At 44.7% G+C, this 15,430-nt stretch overlaps 1 protein-coding gene across 2 annotated transcripts in view; it reads left to right on the top strand.

Annotated features, from left to right (window-relative positions):
- Positions 1-15,430, top strand: part of RHPN2 (rhophilin Rho GTPase binding protein 2) — a 217,301-nt gene that overhangs the window by 155,586 nt on the left and 46,285 nt on the right. For both annotated transcript variants that reach the window (XR_013603773.1, XM_078670447.1), the window contains exons 7-8: positions 5,390-5,556; positions 9,835-10,022. Coding sequence is in view for 1 of the 2 variants with exons in the window: in XM_078670447.1 (XP_078526573.1) it covers positions 5,390-5,556; positions 9,835-10,022 (355 nt within the window). In the remaining variant the exon portion in view is untranslated. The remainder of the gene's footprint in view (positions 1-5,389; positions 5,557-9,834; positions 10,023-15,430) is intronic.

The raw sequence follows: 15,430 nt of genomic DNA, 5'->3' as shown, positions 1-15,430 counted from the left end.
TGACAATCTGTTCTTCTGTTACTTCACCTTCCTCTCTATCATCATCCATGGACATATTATCCTCTACTGGAATCACTTTGAGTTGTGGTGTGTGTGTGTTTGAGAAGGTACATTGTGCTGTGTTTGCAGAGTTGATGGATGCCCCGGAGGAGACTGAGCATGTACTGACGCTTGTTTAGGTGGGCTTAATTGTAAAGGGTCTGGAAACCTCTTGTATTTGTCTGTAAGTATATGTTCCAAGCCTGTAACTGACGCTTTTGGCACATATCTTCTTGGTATTGTTGTTGGTGTAGGTATGATAATCATCCGTATATTGTGTTTCTGGATGTTGAAGCATAATATTCCTCTCCATAATAGTAATTATCTTCATTATCACGCTGGTATTTGACATGTGTAATTCAGATGGACTGCGTGCTGCACCGAATAGCCCATCATCATCGGAATCATCTTCATCTAGAAGATGACTAGGGGTAGTGGAGAGACTTTACTTTGAGATTTGTAATCAGGAATCGAATAAATGGAATGCTTCTTTATTTCCATCACTCTCTTTTCTCTCGTCGACATCGTCCTTATGGGTTTTTCCATCTACTATTTCCTTCATCAAGGAAGCCACAGTCGACGCTGCGAACACTACTTTTACCATCAACGACATAATTGCAGATGACTGTGGTCGTTGACGACGTGGAAGTAGTCGTCGGCACACTGACGGCAGTCACTGTCGTCACTGTTGCTGAAACCAATGGTGTTGCTGTCGACTATGTGAGTGTTGTAGCGGATTTTCTCACCAACGGTGCAGTCGTCGTCAGCTTGTCTGGCGAAGGTGCTGAAGTAGTTTTTAAAAAAAATGTAACAGCTCCTTAGTAGATGGTGTGGCGGGTTCAGACTTTGATTTTCTGGAGGGAGATTCTAATTTTTTATGCTTCTGATGGACTTCGCTCAGGCTTTGATTTTTCTGACTTTTGTGAGGAGAAGTCCTCTTTTTTTGTTTGTTTATGAAAACGTCCTTCTGATGGACGTAGATCCTTGGAAACACCATGATGGGGTTTTTCAAAACATTTTTGGGAGTTTTTTTATATAATCTACCTTCTTACCTCCCCCTTTTTTAGCCTTTTTTGTAGATTTTGAAGAATCCTCACTATCCTCCTCAGAAACTGGAGCATCCTTTGCTTTTAGCCTCTGAAGCCATAACAACAGTCTCCCTTCTCTGTGTTTTAAGGTTTTGGATGAAAAAGTACAACATATTTTGCCATCATTTACCTTGTGAGATGGGTAGAGACCGTAGATGCAGTCCTTATGTTGATGATCAGAATACAGGCTCTTTTCCCCACAGGTTCCGCATGACCTGAAGGTTCATTTTTAGTAAAGTTTGACAGCATAGGTTGTCAGTTTATCTCTCACTTTTAGGAAAAGTAAAGTTTAACTGAGCAATGGTTTAGGGTAGGGGCCCTTCACAGGACATGCTCTAGAAAATTTGCGGGTATGAAGCCTCTGAGGGGAGTATTCCAAAGGGTGCTGCTGCCTGACGTTTGGTTCTTGTTAAATGATAGAGATAGGTTGCTACAGTCAATGTTCTCTAGTTTATTTCTAGGCTATTTTTTACATGGCACTGCTTTCTAGTTTTACTGTGGGACTCCTATTTCGATGACCTAGAATGATTCAAATATGATTCAAGAATTTCTATATAAAAACAATATACAACTTGTTAAGGTCAGGGATCCTCTAAAGGGTGGGAGGGGGGGGTCAGCTCAACAGGTCCTTATGACGGCATTGGAGAACATGGAGCGTGGTCTTGAATGCAGGAAGGGAAGTGTTTACTTGAAGATGGCTGAGGAGGGCACTGGACGCAGGTACATTAGTGTTCAGAAGACCTAAATCTAGATGCAGCACAGGATGATGTGGGGAATTAGATGTCTACAAAGTATGATTCAAAATGTATGCATTGATGAGTAGATAGCTCTATCTAGAGGAGAGCAACACTCCTGGAGGCTGAAGAGGAGATGAGTAGTCAAGCTTATGAAGGAAGTTAACATAATTTTTTTGACAAATTGTACACAGATGTTCCTAGCAGAGGAAGGTAATTGAAGTGTTTTGGTGGGAGACGGTGTCAGTGAAGAAGGGGTAAATAACACTAGAAATTAGAATATTTCCATCTTAAAGGTTTTAGGCCTGAAATATTAAGAGGCATGCATGTTCTAATGGCCATTACTGTCGGAGATTGTTCTTTTAAAGGTCAATGTGAAAGAATGAACAAAGAAGATTTGAGTATTGTCAGCAAAGTGGTGATAGAAGGAGCTGAATGAGGATAAAATGCTCCTAGGTGAGTTGGTGAAAAGAGCTATAAGGATAGTAGCCCGGGGTAACCGTTAAGGGATGCTCACCAGTAAGGTTGAGGGCGAGGTGCGTGAACAGCATCAGGAGATATAGCAAGTAAGCATTTAGAGAGCCAGGATGACGTGTTGTACAGAGGATGCATAGAGAGATGAACGTGTGTTAGAATTATTTGATCACCGAAGGTGTCGAGATGTATAAAGGTACAAGAAATATGATTCTAATTAGTCTTGGTAGGAATTTAGGCTTGTGTGACATTGGTATTAGTATATTGCCTATAGTAAAACCCAGATTATAGGGCCTTCAATAGATTTTTGGCTGTGAAGTAAACTGTGAGTCTATCTGAAAGGTGTATCTTTTTAGAGAAGAGTTGAGTCATCAGATATTGGTAGTTGGAAGTAGAGACTGGTATCACATCTACAAGTCATTGAGGATTGTAGATTTTGGAAAGGCAGATTAGTACGTTGATGAGCAGGCAAAGGGCTTGATGATTTGGGTGTGGGTGGGAAGTGTGAGTGTTTGGAGGGGGCATAGGAGGGCTTAATGAACCAAAGTATGGGAATGTGTTTGGTTGTGAAATTAATGAAGCAATTGAACTCAAATGGTAATGTGGTGTGGAAGATAAAAGCATGAGGGTGGGGCCAGAGGGAGAGTGCTGATGGTGTGTTTTAAGAGAGTGCTCATGTTGGAGGTACATTAATTACTAGATATCATGGTCGTAATATCGTCCTATAAAAATATTGTGAACAAAACATTAACTACAACAATATCATAAACACAAGTACCCAGTTACGTATAGGTTTACCATTGTTAACTTCACATATTTGCAGTTTGACTATATTTATGCCTTTAAAGTACATGAATGTGGAGTAGAGAATAGTAACCTATATATAATTGCCTTAACAATATTTTGGTTCTTGATATTTGGGCCACAATATTTTCGTAGTACACCATTTCTGTCTTCAGTACTCTGACATACTACCAATAAATGAGAACTAGAGACAACGTTACTAGTTGACAGGATGGATTGTGTTGGTCTGGTACATGGGTGTGTTAGGTAAATGTGCATTATGATAGATGTTGGAATGAGCTTAAGTGAGTTTAAATTGATAATAAAACATAACTAGGATGTGTTCACAGGAGAGTGTGTTTCCCTGTAATACTGTGTGGATAGATGTGATAAAAATGTTGAGGAGGAGACTGTATGTATGAAACTTATATAGCGCAGGACTTACCCTGGGGCATCTCCGCGCTTGCTTAGGGAACCCGTCCTGGTATTCCCCTGTGAGAAACCCCGGCAGGGTATCCACAAGGTGAAAGCCAGGCATCCCGCCGCGAGGGGCCGATGTGGAGATTAAGCAAGCTATTGCCCAGAGTCGCAGAGTGTGACCCCGTGAGTCGAGTAGGCACCGGAGCGAGAATTGTCGAGACCGTGGAATTGTTTTTTTTTATGAGCCCGAGACCCGCCGAGGCGGGGAATCGAACCCTGGTCCACGGTCGATCTCAGATTCCGGGTCTGCCGCCTCTAACCACTGAGCCACACTTCTCCACTGACTAACTGCACAACCGTGCCAGTTGTTTAGGGAGGGGTTGAAGGATATGTTAATTCTGCCTGCATGCATACAAGTTTGTCTGCATAAACAGTGTGGGGGTCTGTGGTTTGCTGTTTTCATTGGGATTGATCAAGTTTCCAGGGAAGGCAGTGAAGTAAAGGACTGTGTGAAAGTAACAAAGACATTCCATGAGCAGAATGAAACTGTTCATATTTTTTGGTTAGATGTTGGTGATGCATAGGGCCCGATTCACATAACTAACTTGAGACAAAATCTTAAACTTACTACCATTTTTGTATTCATAGAAGTCACTTACTCATTTTGGTATTCACAGAAGCACTTACTCATTTTGGTATTTACAGAAGGCACTTACTCATTGATGAGTAAGTGCCTTCTGTGAATACCAAAATGAGGACGTGCCCATAGTGTCCTTTGTGTGTTAAGTCTGGATGGGATATTGAATTTTGGTGGGGGGAGAGAGAGAATAACTTTGCTATAGATCTATTGAAAGATGTATAGTAATGTGGAGTGGGTGATGTGTATGTGAATATGGTGTTTTTTGCAGGCCTAGATAATCCGGTGTAGAACCTAAAGATAAATTATTCTAAGACTAAAGGTATTCATTTTGACTGACAGAAAGCTTAATGTGGCATATTAAAGGCCAAAGGCTAAGACTGCTTATTTAGGAGTGCAGTTTGATAAATGTCTAATGGTATTTTGTGTGGATATTATATTTTCCTTCAGATTCTCCACTGTCCTCACTTCACTCCCCTTCTAAATTAGTGCAGGTTCTAATACCTTCTAAGTTATCTAGCTGTTTTACATTTCGATGTATGATAATCTACTGCCATTAACCTTGCTCGGTCTGGTTCCCTAACGCATGCCTCATTTGGGTGCAGAAAAAGTAAAGAATTGATGACATTAGGCCAAACAGCACCCTACATAGACTGGTGTTGTCACTTCTGGGGCGGATGAAGCCATGATCAGAGTTCCATAGTGGTAGATGGCTATAGTTAAGAGAACATATTTAAGGCTTCAGTCTGGGGCCTCGGCATATTCATAAGGTGAAGCAACTGGGAAGACATTTTATTCACCAGAAATATAGATACTGTAGGTGAGTAACTTTTTCTTTCAGGCATAGCAATTCATATACTTCTCTAGTGACACGCTGAAAGTGTATTGTGCCCTGTGTAAGCCCATTTAACATTAGGTGTGATGTTAATGCTCTGCTGGCCAAGGTTGTGATTCTTGCTCCATTAACAGTGACTGCCACGCTGATGAAACATGTTTCAAGTTATGAGCTGAAATTGTTGCTTCTTAGCCAGGCAAGCTCGCATTTTCACTATTGTTCTTAGAAATTGTGGTAATTGTTTGATAATGTGATTTGCATCCTAGTTTGTACGTGTAGGTCACACATGAAAAACAAAAGATCTGCTTGAAACAAATGATAACACTATATTTTCCCAATCCTATGCAAATAGTCATATTGGTGTTTTATTTTTTTTCAGGTATGATTCCTTTACAGGAGTGCCAGTGTGTCAGCAAAATATAGCATTAGAAAAAGCTAGTATTTTATTTAACATCGGGGCCCTATACACACAGATTGGCACAAGATGTAACAGACAGACGCAAACTGGACTTGACGATGCCGTCACTGCTTTCCAGAAGGCTGCAGGTATGAAAAGCAGTAAGAAAGGTCTATGTCTAAAATCCAGTGCAGTCATATGGTAAAACTAAGTTTTCTGTTTCTTTCTCAAATTGTCCTTTTTTTAGTGAGAAATGAACTGGGACATAAAACTTCACTTAATAAGATTAGATTTGGTGAAATCATATTTTGTCATAAATCATAGGGGCTGTAAGTATTGAGGCCCATGTTATCAACCCTTTGATGTAAGATCATGGAGAAGGAAGAGCGAAAAAACCTCTGGCTTTAAATATAGACTGTGCTGTTCACATCTTTGAGTGACGGCAATCATTTTGTGTCAGAACCGAGATACTTTCTTGAGTATGGAATAGTACCTCTTATCCTAACCTTAAAGCGGTAGCCACAAACCGTAGCAAATGGCAAACCACAAGATTTCTGGGGTGGAATTTAGGATGGGGACAATCGGGAGTACAACCTTATTAGAGTGGCGACCGACCACCTTACCTCCAAGTTCAACGACAACCCATATATCAACAGACAATCATTAATAGAAATAACTTTTAACTCTTTATCCTTGTCTGATCGCCTTATTGGGCTGAGTTTGTGAATTTGGACCTAATCTGTGGTCCGGTATGGGAAGGTGTTGTGAAAAATCCTAAAACAAGCTGAGACCATGTGGGGACGGACAAAAATGAGTATATATGTTCAATACAAATTTCAGCATCACCATGGTGTTTTAACTATCACAGGCTTAGGACCAGCATCCGCACACACCTATTGACAACTCACTTCTGTGAAAAACAAAGACATTCCTCTCCATGTAGTAAAGCCATAGTATCGTAACAGAGCGTATGTCTCTCCTGTTTAATTTACTTCGAGGTTGGTCTTAGAGTAAATAGATCCACAGAAGATTCATACCAGAAGGTACCAAAGGTATACCAAGACCTTTGATAGGAATAAAAAGTCAAAAAGGACCACTCCCTACACTACCATTGCTGAAAAATCCTCATTGACTTGCTGATGATGGATTTTTTTTTTAAATAACCCATCTTCCTCCAACATGGCCGCTAAATCTCATGGGACTTTTATACTTGCAAGATTCCAGCTGCACCTTAGTCTGCCCCATTCGACTTTCGGAAGGCAGGTGGACATAACTTGGCGCTGCTTGCTTGCAGCTAGGAATGGTTTAGGCGACCGTGCAGTCTTGGGCATTGAATGGACTCAATAATATGGCCTTAGCCTGGCTGCAACAGTCTTTGTGGCATCGGGTGCATTCTAGTTTTATGAACACTAGGGTTCATTTGCTGTCTCTGTAGTTTGGAAGGTATGATGTTGAGGGTCATGACGTTGCCCACAACAGTGGTAATAGATAAAAAGGCCCATTTGATAGAGAAAAAGAGACCTGCTTGCTATGGCATAGTTGGAGCATTATACCTAGCTACATAGGCTGGGCGACCAGCTCGTGCATGACCAATCCTAATTGTTTTTGCATTGTTTTTTTATTTTATAGCTAATTTGGCTTTATGTTGTTTTACCATCCCTAATGGCAGCATTGGTGAGAATTAGGTGGTGCAAGATTATATATTTAGGGTAAATGGGAAAATATTTGATTTGGTTCCAGACTCAGAAATTGAACACTTTTTCTGGTCTCTCTCAAGCTGTACAACACTTATGCCATGGGTTGTGAGATGCATTAGAGCTGCTGTCTTTCATATAGAAATGCAGTATATTTATCTCAGACCATTTCTATTCAGTTCAGCATCTATCTTTTCAAGTATGATAACCTAGAAGAAGCATATACTTTGATTATGTTTGAGATGATGGAGTATTATTCTAGTGTCCATGCTGCCTTCTTGGCGCCACCAATGCTAAGCATGTTTTCAAGCACTAAATGGGCTGTATTGGTATATAGTATGTTGTGGCCAGATCTTTGACAGCACTAGTTATTGTGATAAAGAGTAGGAATTGCTCATTTAGAATGGGGTATCAGTAGTCAATGTCATCTTCTTAAGCTCAGGATACACCATAAGGGCAAGTTGGGAGTGCATGCCAACTTTGTTTTTCGTTCTGGCTAGTACGGTATGCCAGCAAATATTTGCCACCTCTGGGAGAATAAATTCTCGCCAGGTGCAAACCATGGACGCAGTCACAGTGAGGAGAAGCGATTTGACTCCCATGGCCTCTCGAACTTGCCTAGCCTCAGCAAAGAGAGGGTCAACTATCAAGCATGCAACCCACTGAAGTTGGGCAACAAAATAATAATTTATGGAATTTGTAACTCTAAGGCCACCCTTGTCAATTAAGCACTAAAGTTTACATAAGGCCAATTTGTGCCTTTGGTCACACAAAATCAGGTCTCTAGGGACAATATTGAGTTCTGCAGAGAAGCAAGTAGGAATGTAGACTGAACTTTTTGTGAATAGATTAAGGACATGGGGCAATAGAATCATTTCGGCAATGGCCATCCTTCCTATTGCCTCTTGGTAGTTTCCTCCAAAAAGTCATAGATTCTTGTGTGCTCGAAAGGTACTTAGTAAACTTGCTATCTATTAGGTTAGATTTTTCATAGTAAATCTTGACACCAAGGATTTGAAAGTCATACGCCCCCACTTCAGTGGCAGATGGGGTAACTGATCAGTTAATTCACTGCCAGTATTTAACATTGCTCATGTGTAGCCCCAACACTGTGCCAAAATTCTTTAGGGCTCGTAGGATGTTGACCTGGGGAGTCTCTAAATCTCAAAAGTATAACAATACAGCACTTGTGTATAGGGGAGGTGAGTGAAACACCCTGCCCACCAGTATTCCATTTGGATGAACATCACAACAATTGGTTCCATTGCAAGGAAACAATGGTGGAGAGTGGGCAACATAGCATGCACCTCTCATCTGTATCTGCACAGAAATGGTCTTTCCAGTCTTGACCTTGGCAATGAGGTCGACGTACAATAATCTGCACTATTAATTATTTTATGTTCTAGTCTAATTTTTTGGAACGCCACACAGAGATATACCCAGTCTAGTGAATCGAACGCTTGAGTCGTCGGCCTTCTCTGTTTTTAATAGACGCAAGTGCTAGGATGCCATGGTTAGCCATGCAGCTACCCATCACATGGAAAAGTAGTCGGATGTTTAATGTGCTATTCCTCATCAGCGAGGTGAAGACAAAACTGTAGCCCCAGAACCTGCAGCAGAGGGCAGGTCCATTAGGGCAAGGGGCAGGAGTAATGTCCTCATGGACACGAAGTCCATGCACTCTTGCTCCCTGCATTCACCTCCAGAGCAGCGTTCAGTGCAACATGGGCGCCACGGCCCACCAGCAGGTCGCGTGTCACACAGTTGATTGTGGTTTCCTGCTACGGGAATAGTCTAATCGGCTAGCTTCTTCTATGGATCTACATCCCACTTAAGCCCTCTACAAAGTCAGGGTCTCTCCGGCCTGTCACGCCACACTCCTCCGCTGCCACTGCTCAATAGATCTCCTTCTGCCGGCTTGATCCTAATATTCAATCCATTTGGGGGGTCAGTGATCTGGTAAGGATGGAGGCAGGAGAACAGCGGTCCCATCTGTTAGCGTTCTCCAGTGTGGCACTGGCCCTACAACTTTCTGCTACACCCACGTTGAAGGCCTCAGCAGCAGGATGGACACCAGGAACCCTGGGCGCCCAAGTCTACATTCCCTGCTTGTGAGTCCAGTGAGAGCTTACTGCAACCTAGCAAGATGAAAGAATGGCAGATTTTCATTTGTCTCCTAATGCTCAGTCCATGTGGTGCATTGTGAAGAATTTATGCAGGCAGCCCCGGGGCACACAGATTTCACTGTCATGCCACCATTTTTCCAGTATACACTCTCCATGGGCACCATGTTTAATGAGTCTGCTCCGCAAAGTGTTTGTATTGTTTTTTCTGAACAAAGCTCCAAAAGCGGAGCTAGTTTTTCAAAATGAAAATGCAAATGGCCATGTTTCGCTGGGGCTGTTCACCCAGCAAAAGTTGTTAATTTCTTTGGTTTCCTGTCCAGTGCTGCCAAGATTTCCCTGGTAGCCCTGAATAAGAATAATGAATGTTGGAAGTCTGCCCTGCATGGGATACATGGTCTGACATACATTGACCGATCATCTTCCTGCTATGGCATTACTGTAAGATTCAGGGGAGTATACCGAATCAAACATTCACCTCACCACAGGTATTATTTTGATGGTTTTTAACTTCATGTTATTGCTTACCCTTGGTTATCTGTCATTATTTAAAGTATCTTCAGTGTAATTGTATTCAGCTTAAATAAAGGTGAACATTATGTTTTTTCAGGTGTCCTCAGCTACTTAAAGGAGACATTCACTCACACGCCTAGTTACGACATGAGCCCAGCAATGCTGAGCGTGCTTGTTAAAATGATGCTTGCGGAAGCTCAGGAATGCTTCTTTGAGAAAATAAGCCTCTCTGGAATACGGAATGAATTTTTCACACTTGTGAAAATTGCCCAAGAAGCAGCGAAGGTATGTTTATAAATTATTGCTAATCTGTGTTACTCTTTCGTGTAAATAACTAATATTTCACACATATATAGAGAGCTAATTTGACACTTGGCAACAATATTTGCTAACGTTAACAACAAATATCAAAATAATTAAATATCAATTTACATATTAATGCAGTACATCGATGATTGGTCATCTACATGCACACTTCACACTAGCGTACCACTTAGTATGCTAATTATGAAAGGAGTTTTTTAGAATTTAATAATATCGTCTAATCACTGTGTGGTAACTGTTCCTAAAAGTTCAGATTTGTAACCTATTTAGTCACGTATGTAGAGGAAAGGGAAAGAAGAAAGGGTAAATCTCTATATACAGTGTCCCCAGTGGATTAAGGTGGGGGAATTTCTCCTTTGAATTTTAGTGCCCTCACACACCTTTGCGAGTGTCATGCTTCATCATCGGGCATTGCTCCTCGTGGGGGTGGCCCTACTTTCCCCCCCACCGGCCCCGCGAGAGGGCTCTTCGTCTGAGATCTTTTTAGGAGACGTCGCAGTTGTGCATGTGGGTGTGTGGGCCTAAAACGGTGCGTGCTGGTGCTTTAACCCCTTGCGCGCCAGTGACAGAACCCTTCCGTCACGAGCCACGGTGGGGCTGTGCTGGTGACGGAATGGTTCCGTCACGGCCCGGCCGCCGTGCCTGCGCGGCGCGTTCTATTGAGCGGGCGGGGCCGTGACGGAACCATTCCGTCACAAGCACAGCACCACCGCGGCTTGTGACGGAGTGGTTCCGTCACAATCATGGCGGCGCCGCGCGGACCCCCTGCCCCCTAGCGCCGCGGCGGAATTACCGCCGCGGCCAAGGGCTTAATATTACCCCACTGGTGCCGTGAGGGTAATTTTATTCGTTGGTCCGGGACGTAAAGGTAAAAGAATTATACAGGGGCATCGCGGCACCTCTATTAATAGATAGCATAGAGGTCAGGGTATTACTCCGCTGCTCCTAGTGCCCATGTGTGACTGTGAATGTGCGTGCTGGTCAACATGTTTCGAGCCGTCATTGGGTCCCTAGTGGATCCCCATGCGCTTCGTCAGGACCGTGTGAGTGATATACTAAGATGATAAATAGGAGTAGTGAAAAGACACTGTCTTCCTACGATACCTCTATTCAGGTACTAACACTTGGGGAAACACCTCCTGCGTGTCCCAGCCTATTACTCCTTATAAGAAGAGATCATTGCCTCCTCGGATGTCCCCCCGGTCTTTGGGGGGGGGACGCCGGAGTTAATAATATCATGCCAACCAACTCCAATATGAACCTGTACATTGTGATCATGTCATCACAAAACTGTCTTTGTGTAGAAATGAGCTACAGGAATCGCCTCTGTTTATAGTTAATAGTTCCTTATTTTTATTTAATTGTTTGAGATTTTGCAAGATCTGGCATTCACCATTAGCATATCCAAAATAGCAGTCTAGAGTGTAAGAAACAGAATCATTGCAAAAACAACTATATTTCAGTCAATACTAGTATTCCCTACCCTGAGTATCATATATCTTATTGTGACTCAATGCTGGATGGCAAATAAAGAATTATGGATCAAGCAGGTCTTTCCTGAGAACACAGCTAATCTGTTCTACTCAGCAATGAGTACAAAATGAGCATAACATAGAGCTAAAAATATTTACCTGCACAGTGGTATTTCCAATCGTGTGAGCATACATGTGTTGAGAAGCTGGGATTCTCGGTTGTGGAATGTGCTGCTGAATTCCTACCTGGTGAGGCATGAAAGTACATACATATGTAGAGACATTTACAAAGTGCAAACCAGCCTACCTTAGAATTATTGCCAGGGGTCAGACTGGATCGAGGACTTTTTCGTGTGCAGTACCCCTGCGCTCATAGAAGGCATCCGTCATTATGATCTGCGTGGCATCGTCGGCGCCAAAAGTGCAGTGCGCGGGGCCTATATAGCTACCAATCCAGCGTGCTGATGTCAGTTCATTTTTTTCCGTGCCAGTTAGAACAGGTCTGGAAAAGAGATACCCCAGGCACTTTTTGACTGACCTTTTTAGACCTTTGGTCGAAGTCTTTTTCAGTTGTCTCCTGGTTTGGCAAAATGCCCACGAGGAAGATTGGTTTTAAGCCCTGTGGGAACTTGACACCAGCAGATGTGGGTGTGGTTGACAGATCCACACCTTGTCTGCCTCTGGTGTCTCGAGCACGACCATGACACAAAGACCTATGTTGAGTTGATTGTCACACCATGCACCTCAAGGTCCTTGCCCCTCGATGTGCGACGCCGCTACGGTCTTGATTCAGGTGGAGAGGAAGGTCCAGGGATCAGTCACGGATCCATTGAGCTTTGTCACAGCCTCAGTCATCCGGGCGAATACCACAACAAATAGAAACGCAAACATTGAAAGAGATCTTGGAGTTTATCCTGTCCGTGGAAGTCATCTGACGACACAAGGGAGCGTCGACATTCAAGACTTGACTCTGCAGTTGAGCCTGGGCCATCTCTGCTCCTGCCTGAGCTTCCTGAAGCTGGAGTGACCACTGCCCAACTCTGAGTTTTATAAGGACATGCACCTCATATTTGGGCAGGCTGGTGTGCCTTTGGGCCATGCAGGCTTGTTAGTGGCCCCTACTGGTTTTCAGCCAGCAGGCTACCCCCTTGGATGGACCTGGGGACGCCAATCTCTTTGCCGGCGTCCCCTATTCCTATCCCTATCCCTGACTCTGACACGGATCGGGTTGGGCGTTGTCTGATGCCAACTCTGACTGGAGCCATTCCCTCCAGGCCGGAGCCTGAGCCCTATGTCTATGGGCTAGGACTTGGGGAAGATTGTGAGGGGCCAATGGACCCTTATGACTACCAGTCCCTAGAACCCAATAAGGACAACTGGTGTGAGGATTTGACAAATGCCAGCAGTTTGAACACCTCTCCAGATACTGGCTTGGTCTTTCCTCTTATCATGGCTGTGGAGGAGGGAGCCTCCTTTGCAATGGTGGTGAGAAGGGCAGCCGAGGTCCTAGACCTTCCTCTTCCCTCTGTGATTCTCAGTAAAAAACGTCTTGGAGGTGCGTCAACCAATAGTCACCCGACCTGAACCGCTTCTCCCGTTTAATGAAGCCCTCATGGACGTCCTACTTGGGTCATGGTCCAAGCCCCGCACAGGTTTCCTGTGAATAGGACAATAGCTTGTTGCCATTGCCCCACCTCAGGAGCCCCCAACGTACTCACCCAACACCCCTCCCAGAACTTTGTAGTTCCAGCCTCCATGTCCGAAACAAATCCTGGCCTGTTTCCTACCACTCCACCGGACAGGGAATCCAAGAGGCTGGATACCTTAGGCAAGAAGAGATTTTCTTTCACCAGCCTGGCACTCCAGTCGGTGAACACCATACATGCTTTTTGGGACGATACTCCACTCACTCTGCAACTCAGTTCCGCAGGTGCTGCCACTGGTCTCGGAGGAGTCCTGAGCCATACTCTCTCAGGCTGTTGCTGACAGGAGGGACGCAGCGAAGTTCTCGGTTTGCTGTGGGCTGTATACGACCGATTCACTGGGCAGAGTGGTTTCATTGTCTGTCGCCCTTTAGCGCCAGCCTGGGTGAGAACCACTAGCTTTTCAGTGTATGTCCAAGCCACGTTCAAAGATAAGCCCTTTGATGGCTCCTGTCTCCTCAGAGACAAGGCAGACTCAGTGCTAGAGCGCTTCAAGAACGAGCAGAGCTAATGGCATGTCCTGGGGCCTTCCCATGCCAACCCCAGTCTGCCTTTCGATACTTTCCTGGCCATGGAACAGTTTCTCTGCCTGCCCAGCCACCATGGCACGGAAGATTCCCAGCCCCTGCCTGGCTGATTATGCGGCACCCACAGGCCTAATGGGTCATGTAGCCAGAGGTTGGGCTAGTCCCTCACTCCCCCTGCAGCTGCAGCTTCCAAACTTCTTTAGTTTGCTTTCTGAACATCATGGGAACCCATTGAAAGACAGGATACGCCATCACCTTCACCACTGGAAGTCAATCACATCTGACTGCTGGGTTCTCCAGATTGTACGACGACTGACAGAGGACCTAATTTCCTTACTCCGCCAGGAAGTGGCGACTCTCTTGTCCAAGGGTGCCACAGAGAGGGGGCCGATATCAGCAGCAGGCTGTGGCTGCTATTCCCGTTACCTTCTTAGGTCCAAGAAGGATGGGTGAGTTTGCCCTATCCTTGACCTGCTCCCTTTCAATTCTTCCTGTGGAAGGAGAAATTCAAAATGCTCAAGTCCTGTTTGCCTTTGACCCGGGAGACTGGATGGTAGTCTTGGACTTTCAGGATACCTACTTCCACATCCCTGTCCTGCCTGCTACAGATATTACCTGTGGTTCCCGGTAGGCCACAAGCTCTTTCAGTTATTTATGCTTGTCTTTGGTCTCACCAGCGCCCCTCAGGTGTTCACCAAGGTGACTGTCTGTGGTTGCAGCTCATTTGCAGAGATCAGGGGTACCAGTCTTACCCTATCTCAACGACTGATTGTTGAAGGCAGGCTCGCCCCAGACAGTCGTCTCCCACCTCCAGATTACGGCACGCCTCTTGCACTATCTGGGGTTCACTATCATCATGCCAAAGTCACCCCTGACCCCTTCTCAGACAATCCCTTTCATCTGGGCTGTTCTGGACACAGTGCAGTTTCACGCTTTTCCTCCCGAACGGCAAGTCCAGTATATGCAGTTTATGATACCAATGTTTCAGCCTCTATCCTGGAATTCAGTGAGACTACCTTGGAGACTGATAGGCCTCATGGCCTCCTGCATCCGGCTTGTGGCATATGCCTGCTGGCATATGTGTGCTCTGCAGTGGGACCTGAAGTTCCAGTGGGTGCAACATCAGGGACATTTTTCCAACAAGGTCCTGATCTCAGAGGGCACAGCAAAAATCGGCAGTGGTATTTAACAAACCACAATTAAGTGAGCGGCAGACCCCTCGCCCTTCGCCAGCCAGATCTGATAGTAGTGACAGATGCGTCACTCCTGGGCTGGGGTGGCAATCTGGGAGAGGTGGAGATCAGAGGACTCTGGTCTCTGGTGGAATCCGGACTCCACATCAACATGTTGGAGCTCTGAGCGCTCCAACTTGCATTGAAAGCCTTTTTACCCTACATCAAAGAAAGGCTAGTGCAGGTGTTAACGGACAACACCACCGCCATGTGGTAATGCAATAAACAGGGTGGAATGGGGTCATGAACCCTCTGTCAGGATGCCCGGTCTCTCTGGACTTGGCTGGAATGTCAGGGCATTTCCCTGGTGGGTCAACATCTGGCGGGATCTCTGAACACCAGGGCAGACAATCTCAACCAATGCCTAGCAGATCATGAGTGGTGCCTCCATCATTCAGTGGTGCAAGGTCTTTTTTAGTAGTGAGGAAAACCTAG

This window comes from Lissotriton helveticus, chromosome 12 (assembly GCF_964261635.1).
Source record: "Lissotriton helveticus chromosome 12, aLisHel1.1, whole genome shotgun sequence".
Lineage (NCBI taxonomy): Eukaryota > Metazoa > Chordata > Amphibia > Caudata > Salamandridae > Lissotriton > Lissotriton helveticus.
Note: the sequence above shows the minus strand (reverse complement) of the source record. Positions and strands in the feature narration are given on the sequence as shown.